The 24,597-nt window shown below is 41.5% G+C and overlaps 2 protein-coding genes across 3 annotated transcripts in view; both read right to left on the bottom strand.

Moving 5' to 3' along the window:
- Positions 1-8,449: 8,449 nt before the first annotated feature.
- On the bottom strand, positions 8,450-15,593 carry LOC308335602 (ankyrin repeat domain-containing protein 46). Its single transcript, XM_080792692.1, has 4 exons — positions 15,490-15,593; positions 13,022-13,364; positions 12,057-12,215; positions 8,450-11,237 (listed from the first exon to the last, which is right to left on the bottom strand). Exons 2-4 carry the CDS (start codon positions 13,330-13,332, stop codon positions 11,021-11,023), a joined length of 687 nt encoding a protein of 228 aa, XP_080648818.1. The 5' UTR covers positions 13,333-13,364; positions 15,490-15,593; the 3' UTR covers positions 8,450-11,020.
- A 1,175-nt stretch (positions 15,594-16,768) lies between these two features.
- The window catches only part of col4a6 (collagen, type IV, alpha 6), a 161,025-nt gene continuing 153,196 nt past the window's right edge, over positions 16,769-24,597 (bottom strand). For both annotated transcript variants that reach the window (XM_080792688.1, XM_080792687.1), the window contains 7 exons: positions 23,802-23,900; positions 23,123-23,272; positions 22,670-22,786; positions 22,266-22,457; positions 21,363-21,534; positions 20,955-21,069; positions 16,769-20,211 (listed from right to left, as the gene is read on the bottom strand). In XM_080792688.1, coding sequence (XP_080648814.1) covers positions 19,948-20,211; positions 20,955-21,069; positions 21,363-21,534; positions 22,266-22,457; positions 22,670-22,786; positions 23,123-23,272; positions 23,802-23,900 — 1,109 coding nt within the window. In that variant the 3' untranslated portion in view covers positions 16,769-19,947. The remainder of the gene's footprint in view (positions 20,212-20,954; positions 21,070-21,362; positions 21,535-22,265; positions 22,458-22,669; positions 22,787-23,122; positions 23,273-23,801; positions 23,901-24,597) is intronic.

Below are 24,597 nucleotides of genomic sequence, written 5' to 3' on the forward strand. Positions count from 1 at the left end.
ATTATTCTGGTGGCCACCGTGGAGTTCCTCCCGGATGGGGGGCTATGCCAGACGGTCCGTCCCACCACTGCCCTCCTACTGGCTGGGGGCTCAAAAAAGACGTCCCTCTGTCCCACCACTGCCCTCCTGCTGGCTGGGGGCTCAAAAGAGACGTCCCTCTGTCCCACCACTGCCTCCCTCCTGGCACGGGGCCCAAGACAGATGGCTCTCTGCCCCACCTCTGCCCTCTTCCTGTCCTCCTCGACATCCTATTGAGAGACGACACCCCACCAAACAATCTCAGTACAACTAGGGCCATTACAACACATCACTTTGTGACGTGCTGTAAGCTTGTAGATTTGCTATTCTTGAATAATTGTTTAGATATTTTTCAACATGTGAACGATTATGCAAAAACAAGCCCATAAACAAGTCATATTTTACCAGCTGCACGCATGCATGCACGCACGCACGCTCTCTCTCCTTGCACCGTTTCATCGATGCATCCTCCTCTGTGGGAGGGATTACGACACAAGGAAAGGACGCCAAGTGAAGGAAACAAGGATTGAATTCACAAACGTACGAATGTGATGCGCCCCATTAGACCAAGTGGATATTTGTCATGTCGTGAAATTCCCACAACCCCATATGTTGTCGGGCAGAGTGCCTCAGGGCTCTATACTAGTACCTTGATCATCTATTTTCTGCAAAAGGCGTTTCTGAGATATCACGTTCACGAGGTTGGGAGCATGGGGCAAACTACCTGGAAGCATAACGGCTCCGACCATGGCTGCCTTTTCATAAGCTATTATGTCAGCCTCTTAGGGCAGCCTAAAATGATACACTATACAGTATGTAATGTCTCATTGTGGATACTATTGATGATGATCGAAATAAACTCATCTTATTTAATAGCTAAATCCAATAATATTGGAAGTATATCCTCACCAGGAACCTTTGCAGAAGACAGGAGTTCTTTTCTGCCATCAACTTCATCAGAGGGTCCATGGCACTAAGGGCTGCTCGAGGCTGTCAAAATAGACCACACACATACTGTATAAGAATATTGTCGGGGGGGTGTCTCTATATCGTTTACGACAGCCAGTCACTCATATTTGATATAGTCTGTTTCTAGCAAAATTTTAACAAATTCGGCAGCAGTAAGAGCATCGTTTTCTTGCAGTCTGTTGATTCTTCATATCCATATGAGTGAAACCGCCGGGTGCGGGATATATATAATGTTTATTTATTTTTGTTTCAAACACAGTTCTTATGAGCAGACTTCGGTGCTCTATATGTACTATATACATATTATATACAGTACTGTATGTGTATATATATATATATATATATATATATATATATATATATATATACAGGATTGGAGTCTAAGAAAATGCCCCCTCCAAAAAATAAAATTAATTTATTTGTATGTATGTATGTATGTATTTGGTTAAAATGGGTAGGGTTTAAAAAAAGGCAAGAGTTTGCTCTGGTGCACTGGCCTAAAAGTGGGTCCTTAAAAACTGCTAAAACTTCGGAAATGTATGCATGTAGACATGTATGTATGTGTGTAGTATTTAAAAGGGGGGCTTTTTTGTAAAAAGCCCAGCCCACCAACCTTAATTTATTTAAAACTACTCCAAAATAGGGTTACCAGTGAAGGGCAAAATGCCTATTCACTGGGGACTATGCAAGGCAGAGGCGTCCACCCCCCTGAGTCCAAGTTAGGCTAGACCGCATACCTAAGTATGTATGTATGTATTTGGTTAAAATGGGTGGGGTTTAAAAAAAGGCAAAAGCTTGCTCTGGTGCACTGGCCTAAAAGTGGGTCCTTAAAAACTGCTAAAACGTCTGAAATGTATGTATGTAGGTGGGTATGTATGTATGTGTGTAGTATTTTAAAAGGGGGGGCTTTTTAGTAAAAAGCCCAGCCCATAAAACCTTCCTATATTTAAAACAAATCCAAAATAAGGTTACCAGTGAAGGGCAAAATGTATGTATGTATGTATGTATGTATGTATGTATGTATGTATGTATGTATGTACCTATATGTACACTCCATATGAGTCACTATTAGATCAAGTTATAATAATAACCCAGACACAAACAGTGGTGAAACGGATCAATGTACCTCCTCATCCAGTGCGTTGTGCGGTGGTGGGTCTGGGTGATGAGTGATGTCGTTGAAGCTGCAGTCTTGCTCATGCATCACAACATCACCATCATCATAAACACTGGCTGGATAAAGGACGCACCTGCACACTCCCCTCCGTCCCTGTGGCCGCTCTGCAGGGGAGGGGTTATTATTATTATATTGTTGGCTGTTGGGATTGTCTGGCAGAAACATGATCTTATCTCCATATTTCAACATTGTGTGTTTTTTCCACTTCAGTGGTTCTCAACACTAACACATCCTCAACCAACTTTCAGGTGGTCCCCAGCTAAATGATAGCCTCGGTCCCAGCCTTAAGGCCTATTCATAGTCTGGATTTTCGGTGATGAGGTGACCACCGCTCCGGTGGTGAGCTGACCACCGGAGCTGAAATAACATTGAGCGGTGGTGAGTAAAAACAGAGAGATGGGCTGGAGCGGTGGCGGTGGTTTGCTCTTCACCGTGGCTCGTGACGTCATGTTGTAGTTCGGTGGTCACCTAACCACCGTAAATCCAGACTATGTATGAGCCTTCACTCATCTGCGAAGAGAAAAGCCTGGTTACAACCCAAGGCAGAGACTGTATCGGCGTAAGTGTCGGGCCGGAACATCCGTCCGTCAGATGTATTTCGCCCCGGATACGATATTTCTTCGACCAATTACAACACTTAAGCCGAGACAAGAAAGATAGTGATAAGCGAAGTTGTCAAAAACAGATTTATGTGGAATGGCTGTTAAAGATATATGCTTGCCATCAGGGCAAAAGCATAGTCCCCTTTAGATTTAAGGCTCAACTTCAGAACAGCCAGATGTACCCCACCTGAGGATCTATAATGGCTGCAACATTTTTACTGTAGGACCAAGCCCAGAGGTGCTTTAAAAGTGATCCATAAAATCAATTCTTAATGGAGGGAGGATTGGGGTGGTGTGATGTCATCAGTTAGTGGTTTATCTCACTCCTTAAAAGTATTGATTTTAATTGCATTACATTATTATTAAATTCTTTCATTTAGATTTTAGAACATCCAAAACTTGTTCTTGTTGCTGTTAGCGCTCTTGTAGACTTTGCCACACTATCATTTTAAAATTATTGATTCAAATTGCCTTTGATTTGCTAAAATTACATTAGAGAAGGGCACACTTTATTTAACAACCTTTTAAAAATATTTCCCCCGTAACCTTTAATAGTTATTGTGGTACAAGTACATTCGCAATTTCGCACATACCTGAAATCTGCATGTACCATCCTAAAACAAAATAGGCTTCACGGCTTGAGTCCAAGTGGATGCTCCAAAAAATAGCTAGGCACTTTAAACCATAGGCTATATACCTCAGCTATTTGAAAATAGCAGATCACAATGTTGGGAGCTTATAGATCTGCTATTTCCAAATAGCTAAATTGGGTTAAGGTTATAGGGTTAATTATTAGGATGTGAGAGTTGTTCCATAGTGAGCATATTGTAGATCGGCTATCTTATATTTCTGAATTCACATGCAAGTAAAGATATGGTGCAAAGCAAAAGAAAGCGCTGCAGTGTACTATCCGAGCTTCTGCCTGGATATAGGGTTCGAAGCCCAACAGCGCTGTAACCTCACCTTAGTCCTGCTGTATGTTTACATTAAATATGAAATTCACTATTTCACCAGTGTTATGATGCTTTTAATGTTTTCTATCATATACATGTCCATCTCATTTAAAAACTGTCTCTGCTGTTTCTCTGAACATAGTTGGTTGGATGTAACTTTTTCTGAATGGCCTGTGTATTCATTGCAGCTTTAACTGAGGGTAATGTTATATTAATGTCAATTTGTGTTGCTATACAAATGCTCATTTAACCCATTCTGGACCCCTTTTGGTGTTTTAAGCATCAATTATACTTTAGCTATTGAAAAATAGCAGATCTACAAGCTCATAGTGCCACGCTATACGAGCTTGTAGATCTGCTGTTTTTGAAAACTGGGAGGTGCCTGGAACAACATATTTTCAGATGGGGGTTCAAGGCCAAATAGAGGTCATTCTGGGGGTCCTAGACATGAAAAGGGTTGAGCACCACTGACATAGACACATGGGTTTTTCAGAAAACTGTCAGTTTTGTTTTTAGAATCGGCCTCAGGTCTAAATGGGTCAAAAATGATTTCAGCTGTTTGTGTCAGAGTTGACCCCCAGAAATCAAATGAGTGATTGACTGTTTCAGAAACAAAAAACAGATATTACTGTATCTGAGATGTTAATTAATACCTAGTCCTCTGGGTTCCTCAGGCGTTGCCACTAATAAGTGCCCACTTGCCCCTGGCAGCTAAATAAAACACTAAGAAGTGCCCACCTGCCCCTGGCAGCTAAATAAAACACTAAGGGGTGCCCACTTGCCCCAGGCAGCTAAATAAAACACTAAGAAGTGCCCACTTGCCCCTGGCAGCTAAATAAAACACTATGGGGTACCCACTTGCCTCTGGCAGCTAAATAACACTTTGGGGCAGGTGGAGTCTGCTTTCAGGTTGCCCGACCAGGCGAGTGCTCTTTTGAGAGGGGACGTCACGTCACGCAATCATATATGAATACAACACAAAATATAAAACACCTGAATGAGGCCAGAGCACTCTGCGTTCGGATCTGTGAAATAAAAATAAGAGCACTGTTTAACTGACGTGCTGTTTTCACTGTTGCTACACTTAACATAAAATATCAAGTGTGAACCCATAGTCATTCATAGCTACTGTGTGTAGGTTTTTTTTTTATCGTACAGCCTACTGCAGTGGTTCTCAACCTTTTCAGGCTGGGACCCCCAAAATAATCACATTTAAACTGGGGACCCCCACCCTGAGAAGCACTTGGAATTGTAGGAGTTAAGTTGAGGTATTTCATTTAGTTTTTTTATATATATACATAGTGAAAACCGCAGATCTACAAGCTCACATTTGCGAGGCGTTGTGAGCTTGTAGATCGGCTATATTATACTATGGTCACTTCACTCACCATCACCTGGGGCCCCCCCAAAAATATGTTCAAATGTGACCTATCATTTTACAATTTATTTTTTTACTTTTCAGGCATGACCTTTGGGCAAGTAGAACATGACCTGTACTTGCAAGTGCCCCTGAGACCTTAGTAGGACAGTGGTTCCCACACGTTTTAGCTCGTGACCTAAAATATAAATTAGACATTCTCCTGGGACCAGGGGTCATCAACATGTTGGCTTGTGGTGGACATTGTTGTCAAAATTAAATTTCTGCCACAGACACACACAATGAGTGGACAACAAAAATAACAATATTAGCTGAGGGTGTTCAAATGAAACCAAATGGACCCATAGGGTCCATTTGGTTCCATGTGTAAACATTTGAGAACCACTAGTACTAGCTTGGACTCCTAATGAGCTTATTTCTTAGCTTTTTCTTTCATGTATATAAAATAATCATAATTGAACTGGGGACCACCTAAAATAATCATATGTGAACTGGGGACCACCCAAAATGACAAGCACTTTGAACTGTATGTAGGAGTTGAGGCAATATTCTTTTACAGCTCAATGTCAAATACAGGCAAAATATAGGCTTTTCTGCCACCTTGTGGTGACAACGGACAATTACAGAAATGTCTAGACTAGTACAGACAACAATAGTTTATATAAATTTAAAAATAACTTATAATGTTCACATTTATATTATAACTACGAATAATAAATTATCTCTTAAACATGATTAGTTTTATTATATAACGTATATTGTTCATTCATAACGAATCCTACTGGTGTTTATAATATTAAACCAATAATAAATGATGTCTTAAACATTATTATAACTTATTGTTCATATTTATATTATAACAACAAATCCTAATGATAGCTAATAATGTTTAACACAATATTATAATTATGGAACGTAGAATAGCACGACGGTCACACGCGCCGAAGATCGGTAGATTTTCGCAGTACAAAGTCACAGAAATCTATAGGTGGTCAAATTCAGTTTAACACACGGAAGTATCTATTTTATAATGTAACCGTGGGTGTGGCGTGTTTACATCCGCTAGCCATCTAGCTAGCTAGCTTGTCAGATGTAGTAAAAAAAACAAAAAACAAGACTGTATTTGTTGTAAAACATTTTTTATTTAATCGACAGTTTATGTTAATAATCTTCTATCCTTTAGAACAACATTAAAACATGCAACACGTATTAAAATGAATAAAGATCAAATAAAGCTAACAATAGCTAAAGCTAACGCAAACTGCCACGTTTTAATTTGAAGAAAAGCGGAAATGCAAACGCTTTAACTTGACGAGTAGAACAGCTTTATTTTGAAGGGAAAGCGGAAATGCAGCGTTTAACTTCGGAATTTCGACGCTTAGTAACTTGACAACGCACATTACTAAAATAACCACCAGATGGCGCTAATACCCACTTTTGAATACAGATCACAGCGCTGCTCAAAGCAGTGTGAAGGTTGGTATCGACAACGTCGTATGGACGTCATATGGACGTCTTTTTGCAACGTGTCGTATGTATCCTGAGTTTGACTGTCAGGTCGTATCGACCACGTTGTATGGACGTCGTATGGACGTCTGGCTGAGACGGCGACTAGGACGGGACGTTTGGGGTTGGTGGTTTTACCGAGAGGTCTGTGTGACGTCGTATGGACGTCGTATGGACGTCCTGTGAGAAGGTAACGGCTGCAGCCTGCGGGAAGGTTAGGTGCCTGTGGCCTGCAGGCCAACGACTGCCTAGTGGCAGCTTTCGGAACTGCACTCATGGCCATTAGTCTGCTGGTAGCTTTATAATAGTTAAAATAGCTTTAAAAATAGGTTATAGGTTACTGTGATTTGAAAAAGCGTCAACGTCATTTCCTTGAGCGGTACAGCCGGTACTTCTGATAAAATCCCGCAACTTCCGCACCCAAAAAATGATACATCGTGGCTAAAAGAGCTTGTAATCAAATGGACCCTTATTGGATATTTAACTCTTTAATTTTACCATCGCAAAATGAGACCAAATGGACCCTTCCATTTGGTTTAATTTTACACTCTCAAGAGTTAGAGTTAAATTATTGTTAAACCATCTGAATTACTTCATTTACAAGAAGTCTACACAATTAGAGAATGTAGAAGAATTGTTATTTTTATGTTCTCTTTGCCTGTAGTCTCTCCTATGGCACCAACATCAATAGCATGGAATTGTGGACAAAATCTTATCCAACAAACTATAAATAAATAAGTTTTGGGTCTGAGAGGCTTGAATCTTGAATCTTGTTAAATGGTGGTCTGTGGCATCAAATACTGAATAAATTATGGACCTTGAAATGAAAAAAAGGTTGAAAACCACTGCCCTATAGCTACTTGATCATACTACAGCGTCACACACAAAATAAGCATCAAAAGTACAGTACTAGTAAATCTACAAGCTGGAAAACTTGAATTTGTAGCCCTGAAACGTGTGTGTGTGTGTGTGTGTGTGTGTGTCTTCTATTCGGTGGCTCTGATTGGGCCTATAGTTACAAGCTGCTGTGCACAGTAGATCTGGCGATGTTAGTTGAAAACTTGAAATGTATAATTTAATCATTAGTGTGCATGGCCTAATTTATGATTATCAAATTGATTGATACATTTGCGGCTACTACTAAAGCAAGATCCCAGCGCGACACAACCTCCATTGGATCTCTAGATAAACTTTGAAATGTTCACAAATAGAGACAAGGCCTTCTATCTGCCACAACCCTGTTACCCTGTTGAATTAGGCTGTGATTGAACAGAAAAGTTTAATTATTTATAAATTACCGTGAGGTGTTGATGTCGCCATGTTGTTTTACAGCTGTATTCAGTCAATCAATCAGTGGTCTGGGCGTGTGATGGACTGGGCGGTGTGATGATGGGTTTTGGGTAATGGAGTAAAGTGAACAACTCAAGGCTACAGTTCTTCAGTATAGGGCTATATCATATTCATACATTAGTTAGTTTTCAGTACATTTACTTACTTAGTAGACTACTCCACTATCTCAGAGGTAGCCTATATTGTTCTCCATCCATCCACTACAATTATAAAACTTGATATAGGTTAGGCTACTTTGCAGATTCAAATCATATTAGAAAACATAGGCCACATTAATCACTTAAGCCCTGGCTATTTGAAATTAGCTGATCTACAAGCTATAAAAAAAACGTAGTGTCCTCTTTTTAATACATTTCTATTTCAATGTATAAATTAATGTAGGTTAGGCCTCGTGGGCCTACTATATATTCTGCATTGATGGCAAATGATACAATACAACTATAGCTAGTTCTGGTGCAATATATTCATTGCAAAAAATAAACATGTGCAGACTACCTGTAGATCAGAATCAGTTTTATTTTATTATTCTTTAGACATTGGTTTATGGAGTTGACCTAAAATCGATTATTCTATAATTCTACAAGACTTGTAAAAAAGGGGAAAAATGTTCTGCAGAGCTTTAGCAAAATAATAATCTACATGGTTTACAATTACATTAGGATCAAATTAAATATGCAAAAAACAAACATACAAATGGAACGGCTGCTCCCATTAAATGAAAGATTATTTTCTTCTTTTTTCCCCCAACTTAACGTACACATATATGACATGAATGATAGGTTTTACTGTATTGAAGTGACATGCTTTTTCCAGTGGGAATATCAGCACTGAAATGCTCTAAAGTTCTCTCTCCTTCAAAAGGCACACAGTCAAGGTGCTATTCTACCTCTGTACTTTCCGGTGTACAAAATAAAACCCAAAACAAACGTGGCCGGCAACAGCCACAATACCGTGCAGTTCAACCTGTCAGTCAGTCAATGTTCCGTTATCTGAGACATTACATTTTATATATAATTAGTTCATTCATTTCTACAGAATTACATATAATATAAAGATAGCAACGTTGTGACATTACAGTGAAATGAATGGAAAATGATAATAATAAATGTATCGTACATACAAAAGATCAGCCTGTAGGACAAGTTTAGGAATCATTTCATCAGGTAAAAAAAAACTACAATAATTACAAAAGAAAGGAAAACATGAAAAAAACAATATTAGCAATGCACAATACAGCTTGTAACAGAACATAAAGTAGCAAATGGTTATCAGCGTCAGGTCAGATCTTTCAGTCTAATCAGTCTCATTTAGACCCGAGACACCATTTTACATTTCAAAAACCAAATATTTGGTACGCAGAACTGACAGTGAAAACCACTGTATTGGAGAGGAATAACAAAGGACACAAGTTAAGATTATAAAGTGACTCTTCCCAATTCAAATAGTGTCATACCTGGCTAAAGTAAATAATGCCAATACTTCGTCCTAGATTATTGGGACCTGACCTAATGACAATGCAGTCAACACCAAAGAGGCTATGCAGAAACAAATTTGCAAATGAAGCCGGTGAAGGTTTGCATGATTGCCAAATTACCCAACCATGTCTGTTGTCCAGATGCAGTAATGCCCACCCATCTGGTACGCCACACACCTTATTAAAATAAACACTTATTACACAATTATTTAAATGCTAGTGTACAGTATAAGCAGGGTCTACTGCTAATGGTTGGAGCAAAATAAAGAAAAACGGAAACTAAAAAAGTTTCATCTTTCGACTGCTCTTCAAAATGGACTTGCTAAGTGGGGTGCAGTACTTAGTTTAGACAGTTTTTGGTTTAGACTAGTCATTAGTTAGACCAGTCATTAGTCCTACAACTATCTCAAACCCTCACCCTAAACCTAACCTCCCACGGGGCAGCACACCTAAACCTAACCTTAACCCATGTCTAACCAATGACTAGGCTAAACTAAGTATGGCAGGAATTTGAAATGCTTCTAATGTCCTCTATCGCCATTACTTAGCCGAAAGGGTACAATAAAATTGTGCATTTACTCAATGCACATTAACACTTTTAACTGTGAGAATTTAAATTTTCTCCTGTGGCATGGCATGATTTCAGGACCGAAATGAACCAGACTAACATTCTACACAGGCCATAGCAGAAACCCGAGAAATCATACTTCATTGTCATATCAAAGAAGTTAACTCCTTACATCTAACTATAAATGCACCACGTGTGTGTACGGTTGAAATGCACGTAACTCGAGAACCATTCGTCCCACCGACATTACATTTGACAGGCGTTCCACACCACCACCACAGGAAGTGCAGTGCCCGCGCGGCATTGAGTCAGTCGGACCCACGGTTGTTCAGAACCCCCCCAAAAAGGCCTCTGCCCGGGCTCTGGACAGGCCCCTGCCCAGTGTCCATAAACTGGCCTCTTCTGACATCATAAAGAAACACTGTAAATACAGCCAAAAACAGTATTTACTCCTACCGTCTGTCTTCTCTCATCGTTCTTCTATCCGCCCATCAGGGCACCACCTCAAACCAAAAATCAGAACCTCATTCATGTCCTCCTTCTTGTCGAATGTTATCAACGATAATCTCCAGTATGTTCTTATCTGGACCATGCAATGAAGCCAGTATGGACATTTCCACATACTGCCTACCGCAAGTAGGCGACCAGGAAATGTGGAAGTGAAAGTCTACCGCCAAAATGAAAACATTGTGAAACGGATTTATGAGGTTAATGGAACTATGTGGCCAGTTAAGACTGAGTTTAGGGTTAGATTTAGCCGCTACGGTTAGTAACAGTCGGACAACGTGACCAACGCCACATCGGACAATGGCTGACAACAACGTCAGTATGTGGCAATTTCCATACTGGCTGCATTGAATGGTGTCGATGACGGCTGATGACGGAGATTAAATCGTCTGATAACATCCGAAGCCGGCAGCCGCTATCACTCATGTCCCTCCCTGACCTGTACTACCCTCCTCCCCATCTGCTCGAGCCAATCATTAACAACCCCCACAACAACAAGCCCCCCTTTTTTTCCGGCTTCAGTGCACCAGCTCCAGTTGGCCGGCGGAGAAGGGCAACACTCCGCTGACATAGTAGGCGATGCCCAGCGAGAGCAGAGCGATGACCACCAGCAGCAGCAGCACCCTCCAGAAGCCCAGGTCCTCTACGAACTCCTGCCACGTGGTCCGGAAGCTGGACAGCACGCCCTCGCTGCTCTGGAGGTTGGGGTTCAGCAAGGAGTGGCTCTCCATGGCACTGAGGGGAGGATTGGAAGCAGGTTACGACGTGACTCATTAGCCCATTCTGACCTGAGATCAGATTCTAAAAATGTCTGTTTGAAAATGACAGTTTTCTGAAAAAGCTATGTTTCTATGTCAGTCGTTCTTCGATTTTTCAAAAATATCAGACCTACAAGCAAGTTCCCGCCCAAAATGGGTTAATGTGGCGACGTACAATTTCCATGGAATAAAGCAAAAATTAAATCTCATGACCGAATATGTTATGTTTAGGTATTATCATTCAACAGTTGCTACTGTGCTACATTACAGCCAACCAGTTGGAGAAATCACAGGCTGAGGCTTTCGCCTTTTTGCATTCATGGCATTTCCGAGACCATTCATGTTTATGGAAGATGCTTCTTAACATGTATTCTATTGTTAGTTTGACCATTTCAAATCCTCTTTCGTCTTAAAATAACTACTACAAGCTCACAACATGTAGCAGCGCAACGTTTTGTGAGCTTGTAGATCCGTTTTGTTTGGTGTGTGACATGCTTTCAAAGAAGACAATGTTGGCTTGTATGGAATCCAAATGACTTGAATCCATTCATTTTAGAATGGTTGAAAACCACAGTCTTAAGCCCAACACACACCGGGTGCGCAGCGACGCGGCACAGGTGTTGCCACGCGGAAAATAGAACAGTGGTGTATCAGAGCGGCAGGCGAGGCCTGAACGCGCGTCGGACGCCACCGGTGTGCGATAGGTTCATTGAAAATAACGGAGGCGGCTGTTTTGACGCGCGGCGTTCGCAGACGGTGTGTGTAGCCCTTTATGTATCCATCCATCCATCCTTACCTCTCACTCTCGGCCATCTGCATGGTCTCCAGCTTAGAGTGGGGTCCTCGGTTGAAGCCTTTCACTTCCTGCTCCTCCAGCCCCTCCAGCAGACGGATGGCGTCCTTGTTGACGCCGCGCCTCTTGGCCAGCACCAGGGGGGTGGAGCCGTTGTGGTTGCTACGGTTACAGGGACAGAGCCACGAGGGAGAGAGAGGTTGTGTGCCGTCAGGGTCAAAACGTCAGAACTAACTAACCCTACTGTTGTTGTTCTTTTGCTGGTGTCATCCCGTTGTTTTTGTCGTCACTGTCGACCAGAAACCTCATATCTCCATAATTTTATTTTTTTTTTCCGTAAATTACTGCCCTACTTCTTTGTGCACCAGTGTTGCAGAAATAGCTGATCTACAAGCTTGCGACACGTGAGCTTGTAGATCTGCATTTTTTTATTATTCAAAATTAAACTGAAAGTGCTTAAGTGTGTCTTTTTTCATTTTCAAGGTCAATATATATTTAAAATATATATATATATAATAATTGAGTAGCCAATTATATTCACCCCTTTTTTCTCTTAATTTGGTCCTGCCCAGCGCTAGCGCAGCTATTCCTAATGGAATCTGCTCCGTGGCACGCGTATATACAAGCATTCACTAACGGATTAACATGGGAGCGCACTCAAAACGGATAGGCTCTGTGTCAGAATGCGACGATAAGACATTCTGTTAGCCAAACACAGATAAATAAACAGCCTAGGCCCTAGTTGTCTCTGGTACCATCATATATAGCAACATAGCTAGGTAAGTAGAAGGACATATTGCTGGGTACACAGAGAGGTAGCTAGGTAGACAGACAAACAGATAAGACAGGTAGCTAGGTTAGGTACTGGTAGACATACATATTGTTGGGTAGGTAGTAGGTACACAGATGAACAGCTAGACAGACAGGCAGGTAGGTTGATTAACAGACTGGTTCATCCGTTCTCTTACCAGATGTCAATCTTGAGCCCGTTGGAAACCAGGAATTGGATGGTGTCCACGTGGCCACACAGGTGCAGCGCCGTGTTCCCCTGGTAGTCCGTCGCCAGCAGGTCGGCGCCGAACTTGTGCAGGAAGCGGCAGATGTCCACGTTGCCGCGGGCGGCCGCCAGGTGCAGGCCGGTGCGGCCGCGGTTGTCGCGGATGTTGGGGTCGCATCCCGTCTCCAGGAGGCGCTTGGCGAAGGTGAGGTCTCCGTCGATGCAGGCCTGCAGCAGGGGCACGTTGGTCTGCGACGAGTCGTTGATGAACACATAGGACATGTCCGAGTGGGTGTCCGAAAATTCCAGCGTACCTGGTGGAGAAGAGACGACGGAAGACGTTTTTAACGATCGGAAGGTGCAGTATGTATAGGAGCCTGAGCATGATTAAGATGGTATAGCAGAGTGGCGACAGCGTGGGTCAAGTAGCTGCCCACAACTATGGAGACTGCCTGGGGTTCGATTCCTCTGCAGCGCACGGCTAGGCCGTGTGGCACAAAGTGACGCGCCATGAGCTTGTATATCTGCTATTTTCGAATAGCCAAAGTATATGGATACAATCTAAAATGACACAGATGCTTTCACGGATTCACGCTCTTAATAGGTTGAAAAGAGGTATCCAATCCAACAGCAGGCCTTTTCAATACTTTCTAATCTTAATGGGTCTGGGAAGGAGATCATGGAAAACTCTGTTTAAGAGGATAACAAGGAGTAATAAACTTTTAACGACACATGATGAGCGTGGAAATCACTAATGCGCTATAATATGCGAGACCCATTCCGAGGTCCACACTCTGCAGGCGAGGACACAAAGATCTGCATTGACCGCAATCTCAGACTGTCAATGAAGCCAATACGCTGGAGGCTATATCTCGTGTTGCACTTGTTTTTGGTGGTTGTATTAAATAGTTACATTAGACTAGAGAAATACACTAGAGCTTTGGTTGCTAAACAATTAGTACAACATGTAGAATTATGGTATATATTATCATGCTAAACAACCCATGTTCCTGATGTTCTCATACAGCCAGAAATAAAACACTAATAAAACATCTAATTTCCATCTTTTCTTTTGCTATTTGGTCAGACCACTTAAATAGCCAATAAACAAAACTAATCGCCTATTTTTGACATGCAACATTTGCTTCCATAGAACAGTGGTTCTCAAAGTGGGGTCCAGGGACCCCCAGGGGTCTTTGAGGGAGTCCCAGGAGGTCCTTAGCTAAATGATAGATGGGAACCAAATGGACCCTTATGTGTCTTTAACTACAAATGGATTTGGTTCCATTTGTATTGCACAATATAAATTGGGGTTCCAGAGATGGAAATGCCATTAAATGGGGGTCTGAGGCCTAATGCATGTCAAACTGGGGGTCCTTGAAATTAAGATGGTTGACGCAGAGCCTCAAATATGAGGTCTCGCGCATACTAATAAATCTTTGGGACAACTGGTTGATTATGTCCAGATTGGCATTGAAAATATTAACTCTGAAATAGCTTCTACTTCAACAGGAGAACAGGAGCGCCACCAACAGGTGGATTTTTGAAAATGACTCAAATCATGAAGGCAGTGTGCAATTCACGTGGAATCTTTCAGACTTTCATACTAGGCTGAGGAATATATCCCACCCTTTTTTGGGATATCCGTGGATCTACAAACTCCAAGTGTTGCTACACAACCAGGTTGAGAGAATCAGTGCTAGAGCCGCCCGTAAAAATCTTCTCTTATGTGGGTCCCTGGGAGTAACAAGTATCGATTTGGGGGTCCTTGATATGATAAAGTTTGAGAACCACTGCCATAGAAGACATGCTGGGGTAGGGTACTATATGGAATCCTGAAATCAGTGGTTATCTCTCCTATGATACTACATCAATACAGTATGGGTCTGGGATTGTTGTTGACAAATTCTTAACTATATGCATTGGGTCTGAGAGGGTATACATCTCATCAAATGGTGGCCCGTGGCTCAAATGTCGAATAAATAATGGACCTTGATATGAAAAGGGTTGAAACTAAGAAAACCACCGATCTATGATATAGACCTTATTTGATCCCAGGCTAATAATGTGTATCATGATTATTCTTAGGCAGAGCCGCAGAACCCATAAATATGACTAGAAAACTCGCTAAACGTTAGCTACGAGCAGAAAACCAAGCAAAACATGACATGTTTGGACTAATGTTCTAAATTTTGGCTGCCCTGGCCTCACTGTCCGATTTGGCGACAGTGACACGTTTAACGTTTCTAGAAGAATGCCAACATAAACACACAACATGTTGTTGATGTCGGGTCGAAATAACGCTAGCTAGTTGAGCTAAGGCCCGTTAGCATGCTGCTAACGCTATAGTCGTCTATCTAGCCCCAAAACAAGCTCCTCAAGGCCTGTGAATTTAAACAAGCGCAAAGTTTGAAACACAGACAACATGTAATGTCTAACCTGTTGGTGGGTTCCCAATTCAATAGAAAAATATTATATTAAACACGTCGCTTCGTTTCGAGCTGCTTGTTGTGGTGGTGGTCAGTGTTGCCAGATTGTGTGAGAGAAACAAGCCCAAAAAGCCCTATAATAAACATGTAAATAAAATAGCAGATCTACATCATCACAACGCGATCCGACGCGCTGCTGTGAGCTTGTAGATCGGCAATTAAAAAAATGTAACCGTTGTTTAAACAACATTAGGAAACAATTAAGGCTTTAGCCCCGCCCCCCAAAAAACGCAACCCACAAGTCCACAACTAAAAATGTATTTGTAAATATTACAGAAAAACAAGCCCAATGACGTGTATAATAAGCGGACATGGCAACACTGGTGGTGGTTGGTGAGATCATAATACAGTATATCTTGAGTCTTGAGGATGACCACCCAGTGGCGCAGTCGGGATCCACTTTCTCAAGGACAAACTCACTTCGGATTTTAATTATGTAGCAATTTGTATTGATAGGGCAGACGAGTTTGCGCTGCCATATCATTTGTACTCTGATTGCCATTCATGATTTGTACATTCTGTATATTGTGTTTATCTACTAACTCCTATTATTAATCAGATATTTATAATAACTGCCATTAATGCCATAATGATTTGTACATTCTTATATTGTGTATATCAAAATAATACAAATGAAATTAATCGAAAATTTACAAATGTGTGAAATTGTATTCTTTGGGAAAATGATTAGAGAGAATAATACATGCAAGACTGACATTTGATTTCATATAGCAAATCACCTAACTCCAACATTTTTCAGGAAATTAAAAATATATTTAGAAAACAAAGCAATACTGCCTCATCAAAGATGGTGTTGTGATGACTATATTGTCAAGACAATTACTTGCATGAGAGGGGGAGAGGTGGTGGAGTTATGCTTTAGCAGACAGTATGTGGGTCCAATGGAGGTTTTGTCCATTTACTACTTTTCATTGGTTCAATGTTTTTAACCAACACAGACATAAAGCGTACGTGTTCAATAGCACTGATTTATGCAACCTTAAATGGAGTTAGGTGGTTTCCTCCCGACAACAACAATGTACCTGTTCAATCTGTATGCTTACACTTTGGGTCTATCATTCAACAACATAACATTTCCTATCAGTCCTATGCTGCTGATAAACAATTATACATTTCTGTCTCTGGCAAATATTTTCCCTAATAAAAACATTTTAAAGAGGAAACGTTACAAACAGAAATGCTCTGCTATATAAAATAAATATTCTCAGTTACGTTTGATACTTTATTTCATACTGTTGCATGAGCACAAAAAATAGACAGTACAGTATCAGTCATGTCATCACCAATTGTGGCTGAAGATCCTCTTTGAGGAAAATTGCATATTCTTTTTCTGTCTCATATAGGCACTTTCAGTATACATAGAAGAATAGAATGTGTATCATTGCATAATTCAGTTCTGACCCCTCCAGTTTCACAATTTTTGTGCTAACATGATCGAATCAAACGAGCAAAGTAGACATTAGAAATAAGATTACCTTTTTTCTCTTTTAACTTGTCTGCAATAATTGGTGAATGACATTTGTTTTCTTTTGTCTTTTTCAATATAAAAAACATAATCCTAAAGGCATTTTATTGAATGTACATATCTTGTTCAACCCATTCCCTCCCCAGATATTTCAGTAAATACACCCAGAAAGCCAGGGGATAATACAGTGAATTAAGGTAAAAATAATTACAATCTAGATTACAAACAGACAGACAAATGAGGGGAGGAGAAAAATAAAAATAAAAAAAGGAAATAAAATGTGTAGTGATAAACCTTAGGGCAACCGGTAAAGAGCTATGTGCTAAACACAAAGGCCATATAGTGGTTAACAAGTCAATGTAGCTTTCACTGTCCTGGGATAATTTATGAGGGACTGGCCCCATATGCACAAATGTCACATAATATCCTAAACACTAAACTGATACCTAAGCAAAAAATGTATCTGAAATACCACTCACTTGTGTGTAACCAACGCAAGCAAATTCCAAATGTGTTTAATAGTTGACTAAATCGATTAGTCTGATTAACCACTTAAGCCCTATTTAACACTTGTTCGTACAGCAGTGTGGCCGTGCAAAAATAGCTGTAACAAGCTTACGTATTGCTATTTTAGAAAATCAACTGTAGATTAGATCCTCTAATCAATTTAATTCTGATTAGTTTCGGTCAACTGTTGCACCCCTACTTGTGTGCAGCGGCAGATGTCCTCAAAACACAGAAAACATTAGGATGCTTACTGCAACTCACATGTTGAGGATATGACCATAATACTGTATGTAATATCAATGAACACCTCTAGTACCTCTTTTATCCAATGACAGTGAAATCATACAGGGACAGATAAAAGCAAAGAACACGGAATTACGACGACATAGACATGATAGACCTTTGCATTTGACGTACCTTGCTGACTAATAAGCATGACAATAAGCACTATGTACAACAACAAAAACATTCTAGCAGAGTGTGTCCTATATTTGAAGCAGATTAAATTCCTTCCCAATGCATTTAGTGTGTGTTCAGCTTTGGCTCGAGTTGGGATGTGTGATTAAAGCAGTGATTTCTGTCAGATGGCCCTTATTTTGGTCACATGGAGAAAAGAATGAGCTGTGAGCTTTTGTGCCACAGTTACTAGAGGTGAAGATAGTAAGAACAAGTGAATGACTTAAAATAGCAATTATTAGGAATGGTCACAAGGCAAGGCCAGTTAAATTACAAACACCATTTGGATCACCGTTGCTGGGAGGGGGGGGGGGGGGGGATGTTGTATGGTAAAATATTTTGAAATATTAATCGTGGTGACATTATGAAATGATCAGTTGTATACCCCTCGCATTGCCTTATTTCTGCTTACAACCCATTATAGTGAATCACATCAGTGCAACATGTTCCCAATACACACGAAAGGGTTCTATTATAGGAAGTCTGTCATTACTGGAACTAGTTGTTGCCTTGCTGCTTTGAGAAAGTGCTAGTTTGTGTTTTTTTTTAAATGTTTTGATAAAGAAAAAAAACATACTTTGCTACCGCTTTTCAAGTTGATAACCAGGTTATTGTAGCACCAAAAATAGAGAATATAGGGATCATGAGTGAGCTATGGTAAGATTGAAAAGTTATGGGTAAAATAAGTTGAGGTACTGAATCAAAATACATTACAATCATACTGTATATACGCTTATACGACATACGACCTACGGGATGATTTCATCTGTCTTTTAAATAAAGATAATCATTTGTCACGGCAACAGTTGTTATGGTAGTGGTGTAATCATTTTAATGGCTGAATATATGTATCTATGTAATCCACAATATCTGAATTGACTAATTGAAGCTTAATTAAGAAAGCTTAATTGCATGGAGTGGAGGTGTGGCGTGTAAAAGCGATGTGGTGCTATCCAATGGGCTGGCAATCTCCGAGGTAGCCGAGATCGACTCTCGGAAAAAAAGGGGGGAAAAAAAAGAAAACATAAACATGAAGTCAAATCACATAACATAAAACAATAGCACCAAGTGTCAGTTCTCATCTACTAAAAGAGCAATCACACCCCGTCTCCCCTTTCTCCTCCATTATATTCTGCAATTCCTAACGAGCATGGAAAACACATTCTCAAGCCCCCCACCCCCCCAACTCAGAGACCAGCAGGAGAGGGGCATATTTTAATTCAGTCAAATGTATGTAAGTATGTATGTACTGTAGGTGTGCAGACAATTTACAATAACAATTTAGCCATTTAGCAAACGTGTGTGTGTGTGTGTGTGTGTGTGTGTGTGTGTGTGTGTGTGTGTGACTGTGTGTGTGTGTGTGTGTGCATGTGTGTTATTAATATTCTTTCTATATTCTCGTCGCGATGCCATCACCAACTCTCTCTGTTTTGTGTCATTTATTTATTCATCTCTTTGAAGTGTTTCTCCACCTCAATATATTTCCAGTCTCTCTTCTCATCTCTGTCCATGGACCTTTCCCTCCTCCACTTCTCCTCCACGTATCGCCTGGTGGGCGGGGGGGGGGGGGGGGGGGGGACTAGGCCTGTCACAATTTTTTGTCACAATTATTTGAGATAATTGAAATTATTTTTGCATAATCATCACTCGTTTCCATGGTGAAAATGTTTAAAAAAATAATAATTAAATAGCAGAAATACACGCTTACGTCACTTTGTGACTCATTGTAAGCTTGTAGTTCAACTATTTCCGCTGTTTAGTACACCTTTTTACAAAAGTGATTTATTTGTATATTGAAGCTATATAGCAAACGGAAATACAAATTGTAAACGTTCCAATGTTCAATGCAAAAAGAAACAACAATTAAATCGTTAATCGCAATTATTTGTGTGACAATTTAATCGTCACCTTAAACTTTGTGATTGTGACAGCCCTGGGGGGGGGGGGGTACGCCGACGACTACAAGAGCTTGCTGCACACTTGGCAGCGGGAGACCCTGGCGTGCTGCTGGCCCTCCTTGAGTGTCTCCTGCTGTGGCGGGTAGTGGCCGAACTCCCGGTTGGGCTCCACTGTCGTCAGCCAGAAGCTGTACTTGTTGGCGAAGTAGTGGCACGTGCCCTTGGCGCCGTTGCACTCGATGAAGGGCGTGGCGCGGAAGTCCTCCAGGCACGAGCCGGGCGACACCAGCGACTGGCCACCGCCCTCCGCACCGGCCGCTGTGTGCTGGGGGGGAGAAGCGATGGTTTGATTGTGACAGCAACATCTTTATTTAGTTTTAGTCGTAGTATAAATAATAATATAGTCATATTTTAGTCACCGTCTGGTTTTAAGTTGACTAAATATCATAAGATTTGTGTTGACTAAGGACCCTATTTTTGCATCAGTGCCTTATCCCTTATCCCTAAACTTCTTTGCCTTTTTTGACTATTTTGAAAACCCTAGTTTAAATAGTCGATCTACACAACGTGTGGATGTAGATAGGCTAGTAGTTAAACAATTTAAAAATGTTTTTCAAAATAGTAAAAAAGCAAAGAAGTTTAGGGATAAGGGATAAGGCACCGATGAAAATAGGGCCCTAATATCTATAGTTGATTTGACGACTAAAATCTATCTTTGGCGGGCCGTGACATTTTTCGTCATAGTTTTAGACCACGAAATCAACACTGAGAAGCAGGGTTATTATAGGGTTAGTATACGGTAGTATTATATATATATATATTTTTTTAAATAACATTTTAAACTATTGGAAATAACAGCAAAGAAACAACGCTTTAAAAAAAGCGCTACAAATAAAAAACGATAACCAACTCAACAGCACAAATAGCAGATCTACTAGCTCATAACGTGTATAATAATATGGCTGGTCTAAATAGTACTTTTTCCTGAATGTTAGTCTTTTTGGCCCACCACCTGTATGTATATTATGCTTTGAATTTGAGGATCCATCACACTGCTGTATGACGTACCATGAGGAAGGAGTATCCTATCCACAGACTCCTCCAGCCTGGGGGGCAGGTAGGGATGGTCATGTCCTGGCTGTGGACGGCCACTGGCATGGATGGAGCCTCACACACCGAACACCTGCACAGGTCATCCCAGAGTGCTCAGTATCAGTAACAGGGTCAAAACAGCAGCTCTCAAAGAACAAATCGGTCAATTCAGGGTTAAAGCAAGGCCGGGTCTAGCCTGCCCCACTAGGGTGGGCAGGACGAATGTAATTATGTGGGGGGCGTCCTTGAATGCAGAGTTTATAGGGTCAAATCCATATAAACCCCAAACATACATACATATTTAAAATAAGATGATAATTTTAAATCCCCCACTGATGCTTTTTTAAACTGTAATTTCATAACCGCCCACGGAGACCAGCTTACCTGCTGATGTACTGTGATATCTGGTGCTCTCCCACAGGCATCATGGGAATAGGAGCGGTGGTCGAGAGCCAGTAGGACTTGTCGTTGCGGCTGGCGTAGTAGCAGATCTCGTTGGGCGAACAGTACAGGAATGGAATGGTATTGAATCGAGGGAGGCAGGAACCGGCTAGACCTGGGTAGGTAGGGAGGGAGGAAGAGAGAGATCGAAAGTGTGTGAGAGAGCGCAAAAGGAAAAGTAAGTAACAAAGAAAGAGGGCAAGAGTGAGCTATGTAATTAAAACTATCAACAGGGGGGGACTTTGTGAATTAGATTGAACGAATCGGCATTGGGTGTTAGTATCATAGAGTTAAAAAATAATAGAGGGCACCGGAAATCCCCTCCCATCCAATTGCATGGAGTTGCTCACCCAGCGCATACTCCCTCTTTCACCCCTTCTTCCGGGTTGGAAAAGTGATGGGTCTATTTGGGTCCTATTTACGTCATGAAATTGTATTCATAAATGAAGCATGAACATGTCAACAACATCACATCAAATTTTGGGGGAGGGCGGGAGGAAAGCTGGCAGAGAGGGTGATTTTTGGGGGACTGCCCATAAGTCCGACCTCCCGTTAGTCCGACCTATGTGGCTATTGGATGGGAGGTGTAGGACGGAGGCTAGCTCTACGTCCTCCCGGTGGGGGCTCCTCACTGGCAGGTGATTCAGCAGCAAAAACACACTTGTGTGAAGTGAGGGGCACGCCTTTGAGGCATGCACAAACATGACGTCACAGGGGGCATGAATGGCAGAGCCATAGACTTGGTTCTGCCACGTGATGTCACGGGGGACAAAGCCAGGTGGTTGGAGTGCCTCAAAAAACCCAAAACAATATCACATAAATAAATAGAGTGCTGCGCATTCATACCAAGGTCCTGGTTGTGAGCTTTCTCCTGTCCCTCCACGTAGAGCAGACTGTATCCATCCCAGAGTTTAGCCATGCCCTGAGGACACATGGGAACCTGGTCGTTCTGACTGTGCTTCACCAGGGTGTAGCCGATGCTGGCACTGCGGCCAACACCGCCCGGGGCACCAGGCAAACCAGGCTTACCGGGAAAACCTGGAGGGGAGATTCAATTATGAGATCAGTGGTCCTCAAACGTTTTTATTTCAAAGACCCCCCCACAACTCTGAGTGTAATGGAACCAAATGTTCCCACAAAGGTCCATTTGGTTCCATTTGTACACTCTCAGTTACAGACCTGTTCTATTTTGAAGTTTTTGTTTGTTTTTAGAGAGAGAGAGAGAGAGAGAGAGAGAGAGAGAGAGAGACCTGCTTCTCCAGTGGGTCCAGGGAATCCAGGGGGTCCACCATCTCCAACAGGTCCAGACAAACCAGCAGAACCCATCCTACCAAGCTGACCCGCAGCACCGGGGCGTCCGTTAGCACCTGGGGCAAGGGAAATGATCACATGATAGTATGAATGAAAGAGCTTGTGACTAAACAACAGATCCATTGGTACACAGGTTCTTTTCTTTCTCTCTTTTTTAGTTTTTCTCTCTTTTTTTTCTTCTTCCTGAATAGTAACAGTGTTGTTTGCAGTGTTGATTTCGTCGACTAAAACTATAACGGAAAATGTCCGTCAACTACCTTTTTTCACTGACGAAAACTAAATGAAAACGAATACTGCGATGACTAAACTTAAAGACTACATCTATTGATAAGATAATGTTAGGGAGGGACTAGTTCAGAAGAGATGCAGTAGTCCCCCCCCCCCCGACTCACCTGGTCGGCCGGGCATCCCAGGACCACCCGGTTCCCCAGCATCGCCTGGGAGCCCGTCTCCCCCGTGGCCTCCGTGGTCCCCAAAGTGGCGAGTGCTGACGGGATGGGGAGGCATGGCGGAGCCAGGCATTCCCTTACGACCAGGGGCTCCTGCAACAACAACAACGCAAGGGATTTACATCTGGACAGTTACTGCTGTGCAGTGGTGGGAAAAGTTCTCACTATCAATACGGCAATATAGGAATAGTCCATTACAAGTAAAGGTCTGTAAAGTATTGGTATCAAAATGTACTTAACCCATTCTGACCTGAGATCAGATTCTAAAAATGTCTTCTGAATCCTGACGGTTTTCTGAAAAAGCTATGTTATGTCGTTCTTCGATCGAGACCTACAAGCTCGTGGCGCGCTATGAGCTTGTCGATCTGCTATTTTTCAATAGCTAAAGCATAACGTAATGCTAACACCAAAACGGGTTCCCGCCCTAAATGGGTTTAAAATGTGGATTTGAGACCAGACTCGAGACGAGTCAAGGACTTGAGTACTACAACACTAGTTAACTAGGGTTCATGCCATTTACTCTGGTCTTACACACTGTGTAAGTCCCTACATCTATATCTAGCTGCAATATACAGTACATCATTATCTAGATTAAAATGTTATACAATATTTGCCACTTTACCTCGTTGTCCCTTGGGTCCTTTGCCTCCATAGTAACCGTTGTCACCAGGAAGGCCTTTGGCACCAGGCCCTCCGCTATAGCCATCCAGGCCTCTCTCTCCTATAAGAGAAGATTGCACAGAAATGCACTTTAGTCTGATTAAATAACACATAAAAACAACAAGGTATTGATCCTGGCGGAATTAAAATAATGAATGACAAACTTCCAAAGTGAACAATATTTACACTGGCAGTGTTACAAAGACACTTCTAGTATGCACATTCGTCAACTATTGCCACATGAAGAAATTATGAAGGACTCAGGAAGGAACACACACACACACACACACACACACACACACACACACACACACACACACACACACACACACACACACACACACACACACACACACACACACACACACACACACACACACACACACACACACACACACACACACACACACACACACACACACACACACACACACACACCTTTCTAAACTATTCTTTGGTGTGTATATATGGAACATAAGCTTTACCTAACTTTGCTACTACAGGGAAAACATGCACATGTACATGTTACTCTTTTTTTACTCTTCGTTTGCTCTTTCTTGCACTCATTATTCTATCCTTTTGTTTGCTGTGTTTGATGTTATGTTATCTCTATACTGCTGCAATTGTCTGAAGGAAGCCAAACAAAAATAAGTTTTACTCTTAATAACCTGTACACTAGATGTAACAATAAAGTACAACCTTGAACTACATACTAACATGAAGGATATGCCCTACAAACTCATTTCGCACTAAGTCCA

Source organism: Protomyctophum bolini (assembly GCF_963924005.1).
Source record: "Protomyctophum bolini genome assembly, chromosome: 20".
In the NCBI taxonomy this organism is placed as follows: domain Eukaryota; kingdom Metazoa; phylum Chordata; class Actinopteri; order Myctophiformes; family Myctophidae; genus Protomyctophum; species Protomyctophum bolini.